This window comes from Labrus bergylta, chromosome 5, assembly GCF_963930695.1.
Source record: "Labrus bergylta chromosome 5, fLabBer1.1, whole genome shotgun sequence".
In the NCBI taxonomy this organism is placed as follows: Eukaryota; Metazoa; Chordata; class Actinopteri; order Labriformes; family Labridae; genus Labrus; species Labrus bergylta.
This window is the reverse complement of record NC_089199.1, coordinates 3,110,067-3,134,052: the sequence shown is the minus strand read 5'-3', so window position 1 is coordinate 3,134,052 and position 23,986 is coordinate 3,110,067. Positions and strand designations below refer to the sequence as shown.

Genomic DNA, 23,986 nt, shown 5'->3' with positions numbered 1-23,986 from the left:
GGCCTGACTGGGGCCCGCTAAATTGTGTTAAAGCTGACCAGCAGTAACAAAAACAAATAGCAATTTCCCAGAATTCTTCCTTCTTATTCTATAACCACACTGTCCGCTTTTCAATTTTATACTTGGAAGGCAGTTTCAGGAAAGGTAACAACAAGATGAAGCATGTGACAGAAACTGATGACTCTGTGTTGACACTGATACAAACACACACTCAAACAGCACACACACAAGGAGGGACAGGTTATATACCAGGCATTTGTATGGAATTTTTCTTCTTTTTACTTTAGCTCTCACATTACCTCAATCCACCATATTTACTCAGTGGAAATGGTCGTCTTATGTCACACTCAGAGTGCGACCATCAAATGCTAGGATACAGCAACTTATGATCACCCATCAGTATGCTGGCAGCTTTATATGAAATGATGGAAAATGACTACATTCTTGTGGCTTAAAATGTTGTAAGCCAAAACTAACGTAAGCTTGGCTGTCTGAAAGAGTTAATACGTATTTTGTTAAGGCAGCTCATTAGCTATACTAGCTTCCACAACAGCTAACATTAGCATTCAACTAGCAAACATTACTGTTAGCTAGGAACACCTTTCCAATTGTATCTTGTAAAACTATCAAATAGTAATATTGGAAAGGAATTAGTATATAATTAACATTGGCTGACATCTAACTGTGGAGGGCTTTTTCACATAGACTGTAAATATTAATGGATGAAGCCTGAGTGACGTCATTCATCTGTTACTGCAGGGGGGCTCTGGAGGCTCATCGGCAGCAGCAGCCATGCTACTGTTACATTGCGCCCGCCTGTCAATCAGGTCAGCTATGTGCCTTAATATGGATAACTGGTATCGTTTATACAATCAATTGTTTGGTTTGTATTGGGCTGTAAACATGTCAATTTCTGCTGTCAAAACTGTCTTTTTTAATGTTGTGTGTGACTTCCAGCCTCAAGCGGACCCTTGAAGAACTGCAGGATTTTGCACTTCCGTATCGGCTTCATCTTTAGACACGGGAGGTCGCCGCTTGGTTTTTAAGCCTAAATTTGTTTGTTGTGAAATGATAACATTGAAAGGTTCCCTATGTTGGTGTGTTTGCAAATTTCATATCTGAAACATAGTATGACATCATAAAAGATTTAGCTTTCCCACTCTAAGCAACAGGTCAGAGAAAAATAGCTTCTGAGAGAATATGGTACAATGGACCTGGGCGGCAGGGGCTCAGTTGGTAGAGTCGTTGCCTCTCAACCGGAAGGTCAAGGGTTTGAGCCACAGCTGAGTAACATGTCCGATGTGTCCTTGAGCACGACACTTTACCCCGAATTGCTCCCGCTGCTTCAGTGGCGGTGTATGAATGGATTAGTTACTTCTGATGGATGATAGCGATCACTACCATCAGTGTGTGAAAGGGTGGGCGTGACATGTGGTGTAAAAGTGTCTTTGAGTAGCTGGAAGACTAGAAAAGCGCTATATAAGCCATTTACCATTACCATTTACCTGAGCCTCAACAACAAGCAAAAAACTAAAGCTAGCTTAGCAACAAGGAGGTTCACTTCAACATATTACTGGCACCCAAAGTCCAAAATTCCCCTGCTAAAGGTTGTTCCTATTTCTTCTTGAAAGCTGAAACCAACCATAAATATCCCATTTACCCAGCAACAGAGAGATCGTGACATCAGCATCCTGACTGTAGATGCCTCTGTAAGTGGGGGAATAGGTGGGAAGGTTTTAAACAATGTTTTATGACCTCTACAAATTGCTGTAGTTTGATGTGGTCTGAGATCATAGTCAATTTGGTTGACTGATGCTATCTTTTTATCAATTTATTTCTATGTATTAATCCTATTAATACATTTGTGTTATTATCATACGTTTCTCCACATCTTTGTATCTTACATAGGCAACATAGGATGCTTGACAAGAAGAGTTTAAGGCAAGACAAGGTAAGGGAAAAGAAAGTACTCAGGCATTAAAAAACAGATGCATCACATGTATTTAGTCGCGTTGCTTTGTGGATAGGAAAGTGATTTGGGTTTTGGTAGTAGGATATTAAAACGTACAAAAAGTCAGGTACGCTCATGTTTTACCATTATGCAATATTTTGAACAATAATAAGCATATACGGTTGACTTTTATGATAAGTAATGCATCTGCCTTTTCATTTTGAACATTTGAAAAGAAGAACACAGACTATGGATCATAGCCCCTGTACAGCTCTGATGTGCCCTTGGAGCTTCTTCACAGAGTGTTGCTATGCAGAACTGCTACCTTGAGGCTATAAGAGAACTGGAAAGATGCAACCATAAAAACACCAGCAAACATACACACACACACACACACACACACACACACACACACACAGACAGACACTCACATATAGAAAAACAGACAGTCGAATTCATCTCTGCAGACAGGGGATGAGTCATCCTCTATTCCAGCTCCAACTTTGACCCCTCTGGGTCATGTAAACAAGACAGGGAAACTGAAAACCTAAATGTGGGGCTGTGACTACAGTAACCGTAGGATCAAATGGGCAGCCAAGGTTTTGACCAGTGAGGTGAATTTAAAGGTCTGAGCAAAATACCTTCTGAAAAAAAGAATGCTCACTGCAGTCTGTGTATGTAGATCAGTGGGTTTGGTGAGCAAATGTCCCTGAAGCACAACCCCACCTCTCCCAACGATCTGCATCTGTTCAGCCTGTATAGACATGTGCTCAGCTGTGCATTTATGTGAGTGACTAGTGTTCGCTCAGCTGTGTGTGTCATTGTGTACAGATGAGAAAGGAACAGAGTGCTGGGGTCTGCTTTTGTGCATGTGGGGACATGTGTTGTCTTTTTTGGTGTGTGTGTGTGTGTGTGTGTGTGTGTGTGTGTGTGTGTGTGTGTGTGTGTGTGTGTGTGTGTGTGTGTGTGTGTGTGTGTTGGTGCAGCAGTGGGGACTAATGCTACATTCTCCTGCTGCTTCCATTGCCTGGTTTTGTACCTCAGCTGTCCCAGTGGACCCAAGCCAGACGACACACATAGCTCTGCTGTGTGTCTGCACTCTGTGACCCACAACTGTGTGTGTTTATAGTTGTATGTGTGTGTGACTGTATTGTCCGTTCCAAGAAAAAAGGCTTGCATGAATAAAGGAGTAAAGTACAGATGACCCTGCGTCACTGTTCTGATCTAAGCTTCAATCCAGACAACACTCGTTCCTCCAGCCAGTCAGAACAAAAAACCCACCACATGAAGATTTTAAACTTTGCAAATATGTGAAAAACAAACACATCATAAGGACTACATACTTAAGCACTTCCAGCCCTCTGGGAAATACTTCTAGTTTTCCTAGTCAAATCAGTCAGTCTGTCAAATCCCTAAATACAGGTTGAGTAAGTTTGCTGTCACATGAAAATGTGAAAAAAGACAAAACGTACAAAGTTTGAGTTAGCATGCTTTTAAGTGACACTTTAGAAGGCTTTGTGGTACAAGTTAAGTACACCCTAGCATATCTTAAATTAAAAGTTTTACAAAAATGCAGTCCTTTGTCAGGAAATTCTTCAAAGGACCGTTTTCTTTGGCTTCCATTTCCTAAAAAGTTTTCTGCCAAAATACTAGGTTCCCATGACAAAAACAAGGGACCAGCTGATTTCACAGGTTTTTAACCATATGTTTCTAGTGTTCCAATATTTGGCCACAGTGTTTCAAGATCCCAATCCAAACAAAAATGCCAAAATTTACAGGCAGAAGTGTAGACGGGGGGACATGAAATAGTGTAAATAATTAATACATAATAGAATATAGAGAAATACACAGAATATACAAAACATATAAAGAAATAAAAAGGAAGATAAAGAATAAATAGATTTTTACAATATAGAAAAACAAAATACACAGACCATTTGTAGAATATATCAAATGGTTAGAAAATATATAGAATATATACAGATACATATCATATAGAAGAAAAACAAATATGAAAGAAAAATGAAATATCAAATGAAAGGTTTGCTTCAGTTGTAAAGATTGTTTATTATTGACATTGTTTTGTATCCAGCCTTCAACCACTTGGTTTGTATTTACCTGAGTTGGAAGTATGCACACAAGGCCTGGTTATTTACACACTTTCCATCCTTTTCTCAGGACCTTTCTCTTGAATAAAAACAGAGTTGGTTGTGCTATCCAGTGTAACTATCACATAACCTCTGAAAAGATACATCAGTATGGATCAGCTTGATTAGTATTAGGCTCTAAACATATTCAAACAACTGGAGGGATGGAACCAAAACAACCTGATTAGCCTGTTATGTAAGAAGCTACATTCTACATGACCTCATATTATCATATATTAATACTAGCTCATGTTTCACCATTAAGAGTATTCACAGGTACCCACATGTAGATGTAAACAACTTCATGGAGGGAACGGAGAGGTGGATAAAAAAAGAGAGATGTTTACACTTTGCAAACATTGAGCAACAAACAAGGTCAAGATTTCTTAAGCTGCAAGGTTCTTCAGAGAGCTGTCATCGCTCTGCCTCCCCTCATGTCACAGATTCTCAGTGTGGTCTGAAAGGTTTGGACTCCAACTTGGGAGAAAGGAAACACCATCTGTTTAAAGAATAGAAGAGGATGCTGGGGATGTATGAGCTTCATGTGCACCATATGGTCAGAAGGTGACTGGATTGGTGTCTTAATGGGATTGACCTAATCTGCTTAAATTGATAGAAAAAGAAGGAGAAAGACACGCTGACATTTAGATTTAGAAAACAGCGCAGTGTAATGTCATTGGCATGTTTAGAGAGGGAGTTGTTCACAAAAGGACAACTATATCTTTGGTTGAATATGTTCTTTTTTTTGACAACAATCACAGAGAAAAAAATACCCCAATGTAACAACCATTTAAAAAAATCAATTCGGCATAACTCAAATATTATTTTAAATAATGTTTTGGGCTGTAGGGGAACATGGAACATGTGCAGGGTGCTAATGTGCAATATGTGCAATTACTGGTTGAGACTGGTGTGCACTCTGCTTGTTTGTTGATCTGAAGATGTGTTTTGTTTATATTGTTTTTGATTTATAAGAATTGGGCTACTACCTGCACAGATGAATGTGTTCATGATTTGACTTGAAGATACATCCTGTTATGGATGACGCTGTGTATCGTATTGTATAGTCTTGTGTACTGTTGTGTCATGTCGTGTTGTATCAGGGGCCCGTTTCTGAAAGAAGGTTTTGTGTAAACTCTGAGTCAGTTAACCCTGAAATGAGGGAAACTCTGGGTATTCCGTTTCAGAAGAGGAGGTCACTCAAACCCGAGAAAGAGGGGTAACTCCAGCCCGTTTCAGAGGGAGAGGTTACTTTACCTCTGAGTCAGTTACTATGGTAACTGAGTCTGTCAACCTAACCTGTTCGGGAGCAGGTTTTCTTCAATGGACCCCGAGTTTCTCTCAGTCTCCTCCCTCTTTCAGAGCCAGAAACGCTGTTTCATTTCCTCATTCTTTCATTCAGTCCGTATCACGCCGTGTTAGTGAAGATTCACCGGTTGCCTGAATAAAAATCCAGGTTGTTTTATGATGATATGTTAGGATGGCAATAGCCTACTACAGTGTATAAAACAAACTATTTTATTGAACATGGCATGTCTCTAAGTCGGTATGAAGGGGCTGCATTACTCCGAAGGGAATTAGAGCCTAGGCTACATTAATGTCGGGAGATGTTAATTTAATTAGGGTTAATTTATAAACTAAACAGGATAAAGGTGAGAGGACATTTAGCCTATGTGTGTGTGTTTTGTTAAACCTTCTTCCAGAAACAGGCCCCAGGTCATATTGTGCCATGCCATATTGTAGGCCTATTTGTATCCTATGTCATCATAAAGTATTGTATTGTATCGTCCCAGGTTGTGTTTCGTCTCATTTTGTCTCGGATCGTCTCTTAGCGTTGTTCGTATCATATTGTAACATTTCATATACGACTGTATATTAAGCCAAGGAGAAATCTTAGTCGCTTGTGATGGACTTACGCCAAAATGAAAGCACAACAATTACTTGCCTTTAAAATCCAAATCCTATTAAGCTCACCAAAACAGGATTGTGTGTTCTCTTAAGTCTACCTGTTTGTGAAACCTGATCCAATGTGAGTAAACATGCTACAGGGAAGAGTGAATCAAACCCAGTCTGATGACAAAAAAACATTACCTGCGTCATTTCACCATGAGTCTTCTTTCATTCTTCATCAGAAGTTGTCACATAACACCTGGGCCAAAATTCCCCAACACATACGCAACACCACCTTTTCTCTCTCTCTCTCCTGCTCCCTCGCTCGCTCTCGTCTACTGAGGGTGATGTTGATCAACCGGTTTCTGTACCCGTTGCGTAAGTACCTGACTTTGTCTTCCCCGGAGGCACAATCCTGTGAGTGTAAACATCCATGAATCATCCGCGTTACATGAGACGAGCAGTCTTCTATCGTTAGTACCCGAGAGACTCTTCTCATCTCTGGCTTTGTTCCCATACAGAAGTACATCTGTTCTGTTAGCCGTACAGATAAGACACAGGACACAGACGGTGGTATGTGTCTTGAGATAACACTTGTTATGAGTTGATGCTATACAAAATAAATTGAATTGAATTGAATTGGTATGAAGGACAGGAGCAAAAGACGAAACATATTTTGAGGTGGCTACTTGAAGAGGCTTGGAAAACTAACAAGAGGAACACCTTTCACCAGGTGTCTAGCGTATTGAACACATTCCTAGGATGACGACGGTGAACACCTGCAGCTGTAGTGACATCACTTCACACCCAACAGAAAGGCATTCTCTTAACAAAAAGACAGTCTTACACACAGGTCTTTGTAAGTGTTATTTATAAGACATCACACTTTCTAACTTTCTGGGAGATGCAGGGTTTCTGTAGTAAATGTTAAATCGGCATGTTTTCTGAAGTTTCATAGTCAAATCAGTATTTTGCACATTTTTTACTTTTTCATCAATATTAATTCAATTACCAGTAAACTTTTTCTTGAGCGATGTTCCACAGCAGGGTGGATGCAGCTGCAGATATAGATGAACAGTAATACAGAGTACTGTAAGTGCTTCTTCATTAGCTCTGTTAAATAAATCTATATCCATTATTAATGTTATCAGCTGTTTCCACCTGCTGTGACACATCTTCTTATTGGAGCATTATTAGTATTTCATATCTGATGTTGTAACAATGTGGAGTTGTTGTAAGTAAAGGCAAATTGTGTCTTCCCAACTGTGTACCTATGATGATATGACCTGGCAACGACAAATCCTCACTTATATGTTAGATGCTTTTTTCAGTCCACTCTATTTTTCACAACTTCTATGGAGAGGCACAATAACAAGGCAGTATGAGCGTGACACATTGCCTTGAAGTGTGTCACAGGCCACTGACTCATCAGCGTCCCAGAGTTCGCTGAATCTGTAATCTAATCTCAGACTGATATTATATTCACTTTATGGTGATTCACTGCAGCGCCTGAATCAAGGTGCGTCTGGAGACACACTTTTGTTTCATAACACAGGCCTTGGGTGAGCCGAGCATTAACCTTACCCTGTACGGAATTTGATTATTATTTATTTTCAGTCTCTGTGGAACGTATACTCTGGATGTGACAGATCTTTATAAAAAACATGAGAAATGTTTGCTCACCTGTGTGTTAAAAAGATAAAAATGTGTTTTTTTGTGATTACAAATATTGCCTTGCATGTTTTGTCAGGATCAAATGATGCTTGTTTTAAAAAGCAGAAATCAACCCAAAGCAGCACATTTTCAGATAATAATCAGTTTTATTTTCATTAGAAAAAGAAACTATCACAACTTCATTTTGGTTACTGTACAGTTTCTCTTCTCATAGTCACTCAGTCTGATAACAGGTTGTGATTTCATGCTGGAACACCAAACACCCTCCTACTAACGCACACCACTAGTACAACATGACAGTACACAACTTTCTCTTTTTTTTTTCTCCTCTCTTCTTTGCATTTTACATCCTCTGATATCCTGGACTGGGTTAGCAATAGAAATCACTTCCATAATAATAATAATAAAAAAAAAAAAAAATGGAGTAGAAATCCCTGACACTTTCACTTTGAGGGACAAGAGAAAGAACTCTTTGAGCGGTGTGGTCCATACAACATGCACCTGATGTGTTCCTGTATGTGTGTGTAGGCCTTTGGACAGCACCATAAATCACTTTTAAACGTGTACATTTAAGAGGTTCCCTGCCCTACATGAAGAGCGAGAGAAAGAGATGGTGATGGGGGGGAGGAGAGGGGAATCTAGGTCAGATTGTGGAGCATGCAGACCCCTTTCGCAAGAGCACTCGTAATATGCATTCTCTCGCTCTCTGTGGACAGAACCGCATGCATGGTCATCCACGGTCAGGACAGCAAGTGGAACACAGTTAATATAAGATTTAGGGATGTTCCAAGTATGTCTCCCTGAGAAACACTTTCTTCAGTACCGTAAAAAAAGACAACAACCTCCTTCGTCACAGGCACATCCTGTCTAACTCTTCTAAGCCCTACTTTTTTCTCTCTCTCACATTTCTCTTTTCTTCCTTTATGATTAATGCACCACTGTCAGCAATCACAGCAGCCAATCAGGGGGAATGGGCAAGTGACATTCAAACAAATTTTAACTACCCCCAAAAACAACCTTCCAAACCCACAGGTGTGTATGCGCCGTCGCTAGCTAGCTATATATGTCTCCATGTATATATCAAGGCTGTGAAGAACTGAGTGTGACGTTGACACCTTTGTGACAGTTCAAATGGTGCTACTGTCCCCCCCCTCCCCTTCTTCACACTCAAACAGGAGATCTGGGAGGAGGACGAAGGCTGTAAATAGGTTGTTCTGCTGCCTCTCAATGTCTCCCACAGTAGCACCACAAAGCTTAAGCACACACACACACACATTTGGACATCACATATTGAGCTGACATGCAAAAGCACCAGGGGGGTTTAGGAAAGGTAGAAAACAGGTGCAGTTAGAAAAAAATACAAATAGTGAGGGGCTTATTGCTACAAAACGTGTCACTACATGATCCCTGTGTAAGGGCATTTATGTTTTATATTTAAGGGTGTCAATGCGTGCAAGGACCGAGCAAAGGAGCAGGATTCTTCATTATTATATCAATTTATGTTGGCTGAACACATCTTCGCATGCTTTTCTCTGACCTGTTGACAGTAATCTCTGTAGCCCTTTACAGGTTTCACTCATAAAAACACCTCCTTAAAAAGGGGTTGGTGTCCTCAGAGTTAAGAAAGAGTCAAGTGAGGCAAGTGACAGTGCAGGTGTGCTTGTGTGTGTATGTTACTAAAACAGGGGGAAAACACACGCAGATTAAAAAGCCTCATTTACCAAGCTGTTCACTCACACAAGGAAATTGTTAAAAAGCATTATCTAAATCAACATGTCAATGGCTGTATACAGAAACTCCACAGCCGCTCAAGGAAATCCTCTGTATAAAAACTTTTTAATTTTTATTGTCTCTCTCTGTTCAGCTAATATTAAAAACAAGGAAACTGCGGTGTCGACACCTCACAGTAGAAAACAAATAAAAGAACAACCAAACGTGATTTAAAACCTAGGGCTCCAATTCCTCCTGGGCTCTGACTCCTCCTGAGGAGTGCAGAGGAGGAGGAGGAAGTGGAAGGAGAGAGGAGATTACAGGTCTCTCTCTCTCTCTCTCTCTCTCTCTCTCTCGTTCACTAAGAGACGAGTTTGGGTAGGACCGTGCGCAGAGCGATGGCCTCCTCAGAATTTCCCATCATGTTGCTCCTCAGTTTGTTGTTGGCCGCTGTGGTGCCTAAACCAGTTCCCCCTTTGGCCAGGATCGAGGGGAAGGAGGTGCTGTGGTGCTCGGGGAGTCGTTTCACCGTGGCCCCTTGGCTCTTATCTGTCCCGGGTAGGGGCTTTGGTAGACGCCGATACAGCCACGGGTGTCTGAGAGCCTGGCTGGGGGTGAGTCGAGACGAGGGGTCCCAGTCCAAACACTTCTTTATGAAGTCAGTAAAGGTGGGGTCCTCGCAGCCCTTTAGCGCCGCGCTCCACTCCTTGCTGCCCGGAGGACCTCTCATCTTGCCACGCCGTGAGCGGGACCCTGTCAGCACGGTGGCCCCCGTGGGCAGCGTGTTGGCTCCGCAGTAGCGGGGGTGGCCCTTGGAGTTGATGAAGTTCTTTGCCCGTTTGGCCTGCTCCAGGACCTTCTGCGGAGGCATGCCGAGCAGCTCCATGACGCAGGCCAGCTGGTCGCCCTCGTCCTCGCCCGGGAACATGGGGTAGCCGGTGAGCAGCTCGGCGAGGATGCAGCCGAAGCTCCACATGTCAATGGGGAGGCCGTACCGCGATCCGAGGATCACCTCTGGCGCCCGGTAGAAACGAGACTGAATGTAGGTGTAGACCCGTTGGTGCTCGAAACAGCTGGAGCCAAAGTCGATCACCTGGCAGGGACGGCAGATAAAATCATTAAATTAAGTCATCAAATGAAGACTTGTTATACAGAGATGGTGCACTGACATGCTCCAGGTGTTGTACCTTGATACCGCTGCGTCCCTGCTGTTTGAGCAGGATGTTCTCTGGTTTGAGGTCACAGTGGATGATCCTGTGCCGGTTCAGGGCCTCCAGGCACTGCAGGATGGAGTGTGCAAACTTCCTGACCAGTGGGAGACTGAAGCCCTGGAACTTGTTGCGCTTGATGAGCTCGTACAAGTTCATGCTGAGCAGCTCGAAGGTCATGCAGATGTGGTTGCGGAACGTGAAGTTTTCGAGCATGTGCACGACATTCATGGTGCCGTTGCGATCCTGCTTGCGCAAATGCTCGAGGATGCGGATCTCCTCCTGCGCTTGCCGGTGGAAACGCTTCTCGTTGCGCACCATTTTTAGGGCTAGATGCTGCTGAAGCTTGTGGTCATACACCTTAGCAACCTGGCCAAAGCTTCCTTTACCAATAATCTGAAAGGAGGGAGATAAAAAATAAGAGTGGGTAAGTTACAGACAACTAAAAAAAACAATGGTCTACAAAAACTTCACAATACTACAGCCAATGTGTCAGACCTTGAGGAACTCGTAGCGATAAGCCAGATGGTCATGAGGGACATGAATGTATCCGCCCTGCTCATCATCGTAGCCACAGTTGTTGTTGCCCCCAGCAACGGCGGGCCTCTTCTTAGCGTTGGGTCCAACAAAGTAGATGTCCGGGTAGGAGTGTATCTCGGTGTGCTCCAGCGAGGAGAGCTGAGATCTGTACAGCCTGAGTGCCTGATCAGGACTGAGGGGGCCACACAGCTTCCCGCTGTTACCGACTCCCTGTGGGCCGGACGACTCACTGGAGCCCTTACTGGATTCAGTGCTGTGGCAGAGAGCAGGGCAGAAACATAATGATGAACGACTGAAGTAGTTTCACATGTTTTTTAAATTGTTTAAGAGTTTTTAAGTCTCTTAATATGATGGTATTGTGTTTGTCTTTGTGTCTCCATCTCACCTGTCTACACTGTGCTCCTTGGACAGGCTGGAGACGGGGGCTGGTTTACTGGGCGTCTGACCAGTGGTCCCACTGTTCTGAGTGGTCGCTGTAGTTATTGCATTGATCTTCCGGTTGTTGCTGGAGTCTTCATATAGATACTTGACCTTCAGCTGGCTGCCTCGCGCAGTTACCTGATCCCTCATCACAGCCTTGTTACTGACAACCTATTAGAGGAAGAGGAGACAAAGAGAGGGACAAAGAAAACTCATCAGAGAACCCATTTGGTTAAAACTCAACTCCAGGCTAAGAACTGGAATGACATATTGTACTTCGATGGGTAGAAGCCTTTGAACATTAGAGAGGACCAATGTGTTTAAATGTATTCAGTACAGTAAAGTGAGAATATAATTTTTCTCTGAGTAGACTAGCGAGACATTGTGCATAACAAAAGGGCAACATAAAATTCAGACTTTATCTAAGAGGACGTAACACAAGCCAAACTTTGTTTATTAACCTCACTTAAGTAAATATATTATATAATAGCTTATGTGTTTTACATTCCATTTTTCAAAGCAAAGCAATAACAAATGTGAAAAACCAGTAAAGTGACCCTTCTGCTTTATCTACAGTCACATTTCCAGAGAACACTAATTCCACAATCTAAAGTTGAAAATACAACGAGTCATCAGATGCAGCTCGTGTCAGGCTTGTTCCAGCTTACTTCAGATTTACAAGCAGGGAGACATTAGCATTGGTGCAGAAAGCAGAAGGTAAACCAGCATAACTGGAAAGTCAGAGAGCAGGCCTACCCCCAACCATAACTCATGCAAATTGACCTACATCCCCACCTACTGTTTTTGTTTGCTAGCTTTTAGAACACAGTGAGCCTTATTTATTTAAATATACTTTTTTTTTTAAAGAATTTGAACAATTATTACACTTACACTCAACAGTTACCCTCAAAAGAGGATATTTAAGTTATCTGTGTGTTGTTCTAACAATCTAAAGTGGCAGGTCCATTTTTTGCTTTGTGGAGTTTCAGAAAAGCTCTGATGCTTCGCCTGCCAGCAAACAGTTTCATTTCAGCAACCCCAGGAATTCAGTCGTCCACCATCTCTGTCTCTCCCTCTTTTCCTCTCGCTTTACCAGCGGAAAGAACCCTCCACAAGATTACGGAGCAAAAGGGGAAATGACAGTCATTAAAGTTAGATTATGCTTTTAAACTATACTGGCAGCGCTGCTGTTAATAAGACACACTGACATGAGCTGAGCTAAATACAGACACACAAGAAGAGGGATATTCACTGCCTTCATCATGTGAACATTTCTCAGGCAGTGTGTTTCAACCATGTGAGGGGGGAGGGGGAAATTAACTGTTAGCTTTCCTCCCATTCAATGACTCTGTTTGTACACACAGCTGAGCAGGTAAGCTGATAAAGATGACACAACGAGGAAAATTACATTAAAAGTGGAGTGTTGACATGTTCATCTGAAAGAAGACTCTGCTTGGAGTGTGTTTGTGTTGTAAGTTGGAGTCCTAAAAATAGAGGAGGAATGCAGGATGGGCTTACATGCATGAAACCATATAGTCTTAACTTGTTAGAGCAGTCCTGCTGCTAACCCGAGGGTCCCATGCAGCTGCTGTATGTAAGCTGCACTACAAACACAGTGAATGTCATTGATTTAGCCCCTTCACCCACAGAGACTCGTAAAAATCAAAGCTTTCTCCATGCGGAGAATCCACTGTGATTGATCATTTATAGACCGGGCAGAGGGAATGCTATTAGAAAAATAACTAATCACTGACTAAAATAAATAAAGTTGGTGATGCTGAGGGCGGAGAGTCCTCTTGTTTGTAAATCGGCCTGGTGTAACAGATGGAAAAGAAGCTAATCTCTATGCGTCCAGAGAAGCACATAAGTATGCTTCCCTCCTTGCCTGGAACACACACTTGTAGTGTTGCACAATTCAACACATGACGACCTTTTCCACTCACACATATCAGCCAATCATGGATATGCAGAGATCAACATTTGGTAATTGATGTTTGTAATAGGAGCAGAGCAGTCCCCTCCCTAACTCATTAAGTTGATATTGTGAAAGAGAACAAGTGCCACGATTATTTATTTTATTAGATTGTCCCGTAGACTAACAAAGAACAGGGACACCCGGTTTATTATTTTAATAGAGCACGAGGCAAGTCTAAGCGCACTGTCCAACAAGCCGAAGTGGGAGCCGAAGTCACGTTGAACAAGAGGATATTACCTCTGTGAGCGTGACACAAAATACAAAAGAAAAGGAAGGACAGGAATAGAAAACTAGGCCTAACCTCAGAGCCCACGGATGGTGGATTACATGAGATAGAGAAAAGGGAGTGGGAGGGGGGGTGGGAATGTTGATTGGGTGATTTTGTTTGTGGGTCACATTTTCAAGCCCAATAAATCTTTAGAATATATCAAACCAGCCCCCCCCCCCCCTACATGTGAGCGAGGAAGTGGAGTGAAATTGTCTGTGCATGTGCATTTTTTGTGCAGCGAGGCAAACACAGCAGAAAGGTTAAACTACTGTTAAAACTACCACAAGGCTTTTTATGTAAGTGTAAAGGAATCTTTTTGAATTACAAACATGTTCAAATAGACAAATGATCATTGAAACTTTTGACTATTCTTGAAATCATGTCCAAAATGTGTTTTTCTTGTCTGACCAAAAATATTCCCAGCAAATAGGGACTTAGAAATATGAATGGATGAGTGTACTGAATTCAACGGAATCACCTCATCAATAAGAATCACTGTTTTTTTTTTCTATAAATATTCTTGACTACATGCATGTCGAAACAAATTCCATATGGTTCTTCTGTGAAGTCTCTTGTCCCAGCAGATGAGAACACTATCATATGAAGCAAATGGAAGACCTCAAGGCGTGTCAAATTACTGGAAATTGCTAAATTTACATCCTGTGATCAGTGTAATGCCCTGTTATTTTCTCATGTGCAAACTAGCAAAGAAAGGGGGGGGGGCTGTTAATCACAGTTTGATCGTTGTATTTATGTGGGCTGGAGATGTACAATGGCTTCATCTGATACAGTCAAGGAAAAACTGCACGCTGATACTCAGATCCTCATATCGCCTGAGGCAGTTAAGTCAATGTTACTCAGAGGATCACGTGTTATGCTCGTTGATAAGGATGGAAAAACTTCACTGAATTATAAAAGGTTGGAGGTAAGAGATAAGACAACAAGTCTCCCAACCTGCAAAACTGTAGGCAAGAAAGGCTGAAAAAGTGATGAATGGGAAGAGGCCGAGTGTGGAATATCACTGAGGAACAGGATGTCTGTACACAGAGCGTGCTTCAGCACAGGAAACATGGCTTTACTGGCTTTGTGCGAGTGTGTGTGTGCGCGTGTGTACTTACTGTGTGTTTGGGCATAGGGGGCAGCCCAGACGGACTGTTTGTATCTGCTTCGTCTTTCAGGATGTGGTCTGTCCTCATGTAAGAGTCGTACAGGCCGTCTCCGTGGCGTGCTGAAGGAGGAAAAGATGGACAGATAAATCAGTGTGATAATGCGGAGTCATCAAAACTTGCGTCACTGTTGCAATCAGGCTGGAGGATGACGTTGCGAGGTAATGTCCACAGAGTGCGATGTAATCTTCACAGCAGGGGGGCAAACAATCACCCTTTTTTTTCCAAACCAGGCAAAGTCCTATTGATTATTTCATCAATCAAGCCCAAGTGTCCAGTAACTACCTTGAGACTTAAATACAGCTCGGTAAGGCACAAATCCCCCGCTGAACTTCAGCAGGATGGCATCAAAGCACTGGTCCGACACGACGCTCTAACCCTCGTTTACTGTGAAAAGGCAATTACAGCAGACACATCCATCCATCTATTGTATCTGAGACTTGGTATCCATGGACATCGCTCCAACCTGACCAGCTTAGACAGGGCTTAGGGTCCCAGATAGCTAGCGCTGCAAGTGGTATTATTGGCCTAATAGGGGTAACAGATGCCTCTGTGACGACAGCATCTTTCCGTCTGTCCATCTGTCCGTTCAGCCTGAGCCGTGTAGTGTGCACACACCAGGTGTGCTCGCAAATAGAGCTCATGTTAACAGATGCAGGTGCTTGTCATTTAATAGTGTCACGAGTGTGTATGGGTGCTCACCTCTCTGGCATCAAGCCACACACCTAACACTGAGATGATGGTGAACCAGTAGAGGGAGGACAGGAGTATGTGGGGACTCTATGAGGTCGCCTGTTACTCAAATAACAAAAACCTCAATTGGCCAGCTGTTGGGACACAACAGTTGTTCAGCATAGCCACAGTTTGCCGGTTCAATAGAAGTGGCCCTCCTGTATTAATGACTGAAATGCGGTCAAGTAGTAGTCTGTAAGCGTAAGGCATTCACAGAGCGATTGTGTTGGGTTAGCTCATTAGCAGAGAGCTTAAAACTACAGCAGCCCTTGAGAGTGGTGTAACCATGGGCAGGTGCGTCAGAGCCTGTGTCCCCAGGTCGTCAATGGACCAGCTCCGGGACAGATTAGACCTGCTGCCTGGATACTGATGAGCTAGACCTGCACAGCACAGCAAACACGGGCATTAGGGCTCCATACACACAAAAAGTAGCAAGCACAGACTCCGTTAGCCGTCTGGCTGTGAATTTCAAAATCACTCAGGGGGGGGGGGGGGGGGGGCTCAGGACTCTCTGTACTGCATCTGATGAATGTTGTCCAAGTGAACTTTCCTGGAGAAAGAAAATCAAACAGAGCCCAAAACTTCAGTGTACTCAAACATCCAGCCTACAATGCCCTGTTGGGGTGCAGCTCTCTACGCTGTGACAACCCCCCCCCCCCCCCCCCCCCCCCACCTCTGCACAGCAAAGAGCAGGGAACAAGGTTCAAGCAAACAGAGATACAGCTGATCATGTGGCATAAAAACGTGAGAGTCGTAAAGTCACTGTTCCTGGTCTTGATTGTCATCTTGCAAATAATAAGTCCAATGTACAACAGAGGGAGCATTTGACTAAGAGCCATTAAACAAGCACATTAGAAATGTTGTTGTTTTTTTTACACTTTTCTTCCCAATGTTAAATAACTACTCGTTCCTCAAACACAATAGTGCAAACAGAGATGAGGTCATAACAAATAGACAATACCAGCGACGACATCCTGGTACTAAACTGTTGTTCAAAAACTCCCTGACAAAGACATTCAACCTTATCAATCTGTGATAAGACGATATACTTACAGGGGAAGACTTCCTGGTTTCTTCTTCACAGCATTCAACAGAAGCAAGTCTCGTGATTGATATGAATGTTAAAAGAAAATATGTTTACAAGCAGCGTCTTGTAACAACCAAAGGAGCTACACGTGTCTACATTCTGGACACGACGTGACTTCTAACCCTGGATGTCGAGACCAACTCAGTCAATCAGACATTTTACACACAGTGTTTCTGTGAAAGCCAGAAATCAAAAGATGGTGAAACTAAAGCCTCAAAAAACAACAACTACCTCAGCTGCCATGTTGGCAACATTTCAGCTCATCACCGACAGACAGTGCACTCAAACCAAAAGAATAAGACAACATTATGGACACAAAGGCAGACTGCAGCACGTTTTTATGTGGTTACCTGTTGCTATTGGGCCCTCTGGTTTTCTGCTTATTATCATCATGATTTAAATTTATATTTGATTCCAGCATCCGTAGGAGGAAAAAAATCGGGAGAAAAGTACAAAAACAAAGATGGTCACTTTGCAAAGGTATCAAAAAGCATTACAAACTTTGTGGGATTAAAAATGTTCAGTGCTACAACAATGCAGCAAGCAAAGTTATGTTTTTTCCTTATGTTAGCTGGCGCTCCGCTTTGCTTAAATCAGATTTGTTCTTTGTTTTTTGCAGCCCAGAGTTGTGTTTATTCAGGGTGCTCCTCTCACACTAACCCGGGCTAACGTTAGCCTCGGCTGCAGCAGGCGGTGGGGGGTCGTTTCCCTCGGTTAGCTAGCCAGCTAGCTCGCACAGACCACAAAAACACTCGCCGCTCCCTCCGTTAAAAAGAGTTTGAGTCCAAATATTAGAGGTTGGAGATCCGACCCGGGTGTCCCTCGCCTTTCTCTGTCTGTACAGCGAGTCGATCCAGAGCACCATTCCCCCTGATTAGTCCGGGATAGCACGACTTTGTAGTTAGCGATGTTAGCTGAGCCCCCAGGATTGTGTCCTTCTTCGGGACAAGCTTTGGGGCTGCTTCGCTCTTCCTTCTTCGGGGGATGGCTAGCCCAAACAGGCTAACTCGCTAGCTGTGTTGCAGTCCCATGTTTCCTGTTTCCTTCACTTGTTCTCAAAGCAACAAAGCGGCGCTGTTTAATCCTTCTTCTCTGCGGTGCGAGTATCTTATTCGAGGCAGCTGTGTGTTGTTGCTAAGGGCGTCTTCACTGAGCCTGGAGTCAGCAGCATACAGGGGGGGAGGGACCCGGGCGGTGCTTAGTGAGCACACACACAGAAAGCAGAAGGGCGCCGCGCAGTGGCCTAACTGGGTACTGCAGGAGGGACGGGCTGCCCAGGCAATTTATTCTGTAAATTTGCTCTGAAAAAAACCCTCAACACTCATAGTTGCCTTGAAAAGTTTGAGTCATTTAAGGCAAATGAGTCATTTAAGGCAAATGAGTCATTTAAGGCAATTCAATAATAGTAAAAAAAAGTGGGCAATTAATGATTAAATCATTAGGTAGCCTATGTACAACTACAATTCATTATGAGTATATTCATTTGATAATTAGTATGGTTCTTGCCATCAAATTTGTAGTCATCAATGTTGAAGAGCTTATAAAAAAAACGAAGTGTACTGTGGAGTCTCATTATATTTTCTGTTAAGAATTTTAGAGTACTACAAGCCCTCAGAGGACCTCTCCTGAAATTGAAAATGTCTAAAAGACAAAGTCAAATGTCCAAAAGTTTACCACAAAGCATCTGCAGATGATTATTTTAAGTTTATAGGGCCATTTGGTTGAATAATAAATCATAAATCATAAAGTGGTTGCGCAGATGCACTTGACTTTATGGAAATATTTTTGAGGTTGACCAAAGTAGAGCTGAAACATTTATTTATTTTAAAATGAATTAATCAACTCTGAATCTTTCCGACAAAAACTGATTTAGCTTTTTTTGGAAGAAGTCAATGGTTTTCTTTTATTTCTTGATTTTTGGCCTGTTGGTTTGCCAATTACAATAAATCAGCTGAGAACCTTTGCCCTTTTTTTGTCTAAATATGGGAAAATAATGCACACAAAAATAATCAAATGAATCATCAGTTGCAGTCCATAAGCTAATAAGACTTCATATCCTCAGGCTTACATAGTGCTGGTGGTCATTCACTTTGCAAACCATGAAAGCTGAAAGGTTGCCTGAAACTTGAGATGGTCTGCAGATCTGAGCAGGGACAGATATAGTTTGGGGCAGGCTGGAGGACAGACAGAGTGAGAACGGGCAGGCATGAGAAGGGGCTAAATCCGGACAGTGATACATGCTGGGCAGAGGGTGATGCTAATCTTAACTCTTTCTCAGAGGTGAGAAGAGGGGTCTGTCTATATTTGCTGCCATAAATAAGCATAGTGACACAGTTTTGGGTGGCCCCAAGGGCCACAGCCAGCCCTGAAGGCCAGCTCTGCCATGCTGATTATTCTTGGTGGAGTATAGAGAGAGTAGGGTGACAATACCTATAAACCCATTTGCTTATTGCACTTTCCTTTCAGAGAAGTTTAAGATGTAATTAAGTTTGTGCATTCTTATCACAGCTGGTGAATTTACAGCACAGCAAAAAATGGGACCAGGTGCAAAGCTACCTACTGTATAGGTCCTTGGTCGGGGGGTTCTGGCTGTTTTTGGTCTCCTGGCCTGTGACAGACACTGACACCTGCATGTTTATTGGTCTCGAACCTCATTTTGAATGCCCTTCGAAAACAGAGTCCCTCTTAAAATGACTTCATGAGGGTGAGTTATGTATAAAATAGCAAACATTTCATGGTATATTGTATTGAGTATATAAACAAAAATATATCACCCACATGCGTTGGCATAAATCCACATACTTACTTTTAGTTGAGATAGTTACAATGCTACTGTCCCCTGCTGGTGATTTTAAAGTAAGACATATTGTTGAGACATGTTAGGTCATGTCTTCAGAACACATTATTCTAAATAATTAAAGGTTAAAAATCTGATCCTAATCTATAAAACCGTGTTTGTTGGTATGAATTCGGTGAGTAGCTAAAGGAAACTTTTGCTGAAAAGAAAAACAAGGAAAAGTGAAACAACGGTGAACTACCTTTTTTTTGTAACCCTCATCAAAGATTCCTTATCAGATACACCTTTTCATTTACAACACCTTTGTTTAATTGAATATTTGCTATCATGTGAAAAGGCTGACGTAAAGTCAAAACTTCTAAAACTAAGAGGTTCCTTGTGATATATTTCTCCAGCTCTGTGACACCATGTTGAAAACCACAAACAACAGGAAATGAAACAGATTCCAGTAAAGGGATGACCTTTTTATTTCATTTGAATATTCTGTACAGTTCTACTGTTATAGTTATACACACTTCTTCAAATAAAACTAAACAAATCGCAAATAAAAAGCATTAAGACTCATCATCCTCTACATACTATCACATGGATGTGTTTGACCATGAAATAAATAACACGCACCTCACACACACACACACACACACACACACACACACACACACACACAAAGGAATTGCTGGAAGGACATGTGTGTAAAGGGAAAGAAAATGGAAATTAAATATACAACACTACACCACCCAAAACACACTGATTTGCACACATGCAAAAGAACCCAGACAAACATCCAGTCAGGCACGTGTGTGCTGAAACACACCAGACAGACAAGCACCGGAGCACATGAAACAAAAGGCACTGCCAGCAGGAACAGCTCAGACTTTGGGTGGTGGGGATTGAAAAAACATGTGCATGTGTGGATTTATTGAGGAGGAGTTATGTGCTTATGGACAACAGGTCTTATTAATCAGTACTTTCTATACATTTTTATCAATTAAATGAAGCACGCTAACCAATCTCTTTTCAGAGTGGATTTTCTTCATGTTTTATACTAGTAAGTGATGCCCAGTGAGGGAGTGCTGATCACACACAGACACTCATTACAAAGCACTATTCACATCGTCCTCACTGCCCTAGATTGAGCATGCAACGCACACACAAACGCACGCACGCACGCACACATACACACACCACCCAGCAGGAATGATAACAAAAGTATATTCACCATATAAAACCTTGTCACTCTTTTCCCAGTGTCTACATCATACATATGCATTGCAACCACGTCATTGGTACTTCATAGCCATTAATATTGATTTTATATTGATTTTTTTTATTTTTAAAGGAGATGGAAGGCAGGGAGATAAAAGAAAAGCGAAGCAGAAATGCTGGCCCAGTCTGAGAATTGTGGGCCATTCAGTCACCTGCGTCTAAATGTGCAAAATAAACAGAAACTGGTTGAATTTCTACTTATACCACCTTTAATAAGACAAACCCTTCAAATGTTCTCTTTTCCCTTTAAAGATCCTGCCAATAAATCTCTCCTCAATGCTTTGGTGTAAAAATCCTCACACATTCAAATGCAATCTATGCACAATAACAGCATAAAGAATGTTTATACAATGGTGTGTGGAGCTCCTCGCTCAGGAGGTTTGAGATCATGCAAGATGGGATTGGAACAAAAGAAGTTGCAGTCCAGATTTGAGAATAGGTTTGTGTTTGAGCAGGGGGATGCTTTCTGAGTCAGATTGAGATTAATTCACTGGAATGATAAGAACAAATAATTTTTTTTAAAATTTTGAACAAAATGGTCTTAAAAGGAGCTGTATACGGTGGAACTGGTTTCTTTACATTTTAAGGTTTGACGAGAAAAAGGAAATCAGAGACTATATCTCACTTCTTTTCCTCACCATTCCTTAAAGCAAAGCCCCCCTTAAAACACACCTCCTTCACAATTCCCCATGCCTTTTATTTCTGCATCAAAATTATACATCAAATCCAAGAAAAAAAAAACACTCTATGATTGTCCTTCCATCTCCAGGAGATGCTAAAAAAAAGATTCATGCCTTCTGTTGTAATTCTCACTATGTGCAGGGGGATGAGCTGAGAGAGACTCATGCATAAGTAACACTTGCAGTAGCAGCAGCAGCAACAGTAGCAGAAGATGGGGGAAACAGCAGTGGTTCTTATCCGTCCCATAATGAGATTTCAAGTTTCAGATCGTGCTGTGAGCTTTCTGTGTGTGTGTGTGTGTGTGTGTGTGTGTGTGTGTGTGTGTGTGTGTGTGTGTGTGTGTGTGTGTGTGTGTGTGTGTGTGTGTGCGTCTGGCCTTGGCAATGAAAACAACACTTGTCCAATTAGCAAGCAGACCACACACACCCTGAAGTCTTTCATGTCGCTTTCGTCTCTCCTCAGGGAGTAGATGCATGAAACTGGGGGATCGAGGGGGTTTGTCCTGAGAAAGTGTATGCATGTGTGTGTGTGTGTGTGTGTGTGTGTATGCACTGTATGTTTTGGGTGAATATATGTGGAGGGTCAAGAAGCATCTGAATTCGGCTCAAGCCTCAGAATAGATGGAAGGTCAGTCTCTCTCTGGGCTGAGGTCGTAAGGTAACAGGTGGGGGGGGGGGGGGTCAGGGGTCATGTTGTTGTAGGGCCTGTTGTAGTTTTTTTCGGTACACAGTGTATTTTTGCTCCACTGCCCGCACACGCTCTGCCTCCTCCTTTTCCAGGATTACCAGGAAGTTTTGTAACTCAGGAACAGAGAATGCATGCCACTGTCAGGAGAAAAAGATACACGAGAGAAAGTTGTTAAAATACCACAGCAGGAGGTAGTCTTAGGTACTTGTCCTTTAGAGATAAATTAGAAAAGTATATTACTTCAGCAGTTTCTATAACTCTGTTTTAATGACAGATAGATACCCTAAATCTAACTGTATACAACAAATGTTTGTGTGTTGTCTCACCTCCACCTCTCCAGTCTCATTCTCCTTCAGGACGAAGCTGAGCTGCTCTGGATTAGGCCCCGCTATCAACCTCTGAAGGAGAGGACGCTCACACAGAGGAAGCTTCTGGAACAGATCTGGAGAAAGAAAACAAAAAAAGCACGCACATTGTTTTTTAATTTCATTGCCCTCCATTATAAACATTATTTTGCAGATTAGTTTGTACTGGGTGTTTTCGTCCGCACCCTGTCCGTCGCGATGCGTCTGCCGGTACAACGCAAACTTTCGAGGATTGTCCAACACCATGAACTTCTTCAGCAGGCCCTGGATCACCTCTCTGGTGGTGGTCAGTGAGCTGATGTGGAGCTGCTTCACACAGTCGCATGGTAGGTAGAAGGACGTTCTCTTCTCACTCTGCCCACCGTCTTCCTGGAACTCTGATGGCAACTGATTGCTGCTTCCTGTCTGCCTGCACTCGCCCTCTGAGCCCGCCGCCTCCACATCGGGGACTGTGACAGGTCGACTGAGCCTCAGGTGGACCTTAATGAAACCTGTGTAGGATCCATCTGAGGCCTGTGAAACACAGAGAGAGGTAACAAAAAGGAAAGTAGTCATTAGGGGATAGTTACTTTCATTACCAAAAATCCATGAGGAAAAAAGCTCTACTGTAAAAACAAAGAAAGATATGTAAGACTTGTGTGGAGGTAAACAACAAAGACACCTTCAATGCTGTCCTAAATTAGCAGACTTGATTAATTGTTTTATATTAACACTTTTGTCTCTCCCTTGTCTCACATTATCTCTCCAGAAACCCATTTAGTTCTGAAATCTTACAAACCTGAGGACTGAAACTGAATGAAGAACTTGAAACAAACCAGCACACAGAGAGTACAGGAAAGGAAGAAAAAGGGAATGTGTTTCCCAGGTAAAGTCAAAATGCTAAGCTAAGCTAGCCTGCTGCTAGCTGCAGCTGTCTATTCATTCCACACACATCGAGTGGTATCAATGTTCTTATCTGGATTCGATTAAGTTAGCAAACTAGTGTTGTTCCTTAGATGTTAAATGAATACTTCTAAGTGATCTCTCAGTCTTAAAACATATATATACTGTATATATTTATCTATTAAAACTAACAGAACATCAAATGTTCTTCTAATGCTTATTTAAGATATATTTTTCTGATATCCTACTTTTCGATTCCTAACTATGTATAAACACTTCCTGCAATATACACCAGCTCAGTTTCCCTTTTAGTCCTCTTTCAATAATCAAAGTGAGGAAGTTCTAAAAGTTTCAGTTTCTTTGTCATTAACAGTACAGGAACATTAACCAGCTTCAAAAAACTACAAGTTCTCAGAACTCACCAGTTTCATGCCATTTTCAGACACTTGAGTGTTGTACTCTTCTATCCTCTTCTGCACATCTTCTTCTGACAGCTCCTTTGTTCCTCCCTCCTCCTCCTCTTTTGTTTCATTCTGCTGT

At 42.3% G+C, this 23,986-nt stretch overlaps 2 protein-coding genes across 3 annotated transcripts in view; both read right to left on the bottom strand.

Annotated features, from left to right (window-relative positions):
* Nucleotides 1-7,788: 7,788 nt before the first annotated feature.
* On the bottom strand, nt 7,789-17,929 carry dyrk3 (dual specificity tyrosine phosphorylation regulated kinase 3). 2 transcript variants are annotated; one of them, XM_020634311.3, is made up of 6 exons: nt 17,119-17,929; nt 14,902-15,011; nt 11,506-11,711; nt 11,079-11,373; nt 10,560-10,976; nt 7,789-10,465 (listed from the first exon to the last, which is right to left on the bottom strand). In XM_020634311.3, the coding sequence occupies exons 1-6, from the start codon at nt 17,159-17,161 to the stop codon at nt 9,734-9,736; spliced, it is 1,803 nt and encodes a 600-aa protein (XP_020489967.1). In that variant the 5' UTR covers nt 17,162-17,929; the 3' UTR covers nt 7,789-9,733. The 2 variants fall into 2 exon arrangements, with proteins under 2 accessions (XP_020489967.1, XP_065810624.1); XM_065954552.1 differs by lacking the exon at nt 17,119-17,929 and adding an exon at nt 15,235-15,887.
* Nucleotides 17,930-20,014: 2,085 nt separating this feature from the next.
* The window catches only part of rassf5 (Ras association domain family member 5), a 31,135-nt gene continuing 27,163 nt past the window's right edge, over nt 20,015-23,986 (bottom strand). The window contains exons 3-6 of the mRNA XM_020634305.3: nt 23,869-23,982; nt 22,750-23,077; nt 22,526-22,641; nt 20,015-22,336 (exon numbers count right to left, since the gene is read on the bottom strand). Of these exons, the coding sequence (XP_020489961.2) occupies nt 22,193-22,336; nt 22,526-22,641; nt 22,750-23,077; nt 23,869-23,982 (702 nt within the window). The 3' untranslated portion in view covers nt 20,015-22,192. The remainder of the gene's footprint in view (nt 22,337-22,525; nt 22,642-22,749; nt 23,078-23,868; nt 23,983-23,986) is intronic.

What these genes read in the sequence shown, in the direction of transcription:
- dyrk3 (XM_020634311.3), bottom strand. Translation starts at nt 17,161, where the DNA reads ATGATGATAATAAGCAGAAAACCAGAGGGCCCAATAGCAACAG. An exon ending in AAGGAGCACAGTGTAGACAG is followed by an intron (nt 11,374 to 11,505) that starts GTGAGATGGAGA and finishes TCTCTGCCACAG; the next exon opens with CACTGAATCCAGTAAGGGCT. An exon ending in AGGGACGCAGCGGTATCAAG is followed by an intron (nt 10,466 to 10,559) that starts GTACAACACCTG and finishes CGTCCCTGCCAG; the next exon opens with GTGATCGACTTTGGCTCCAG.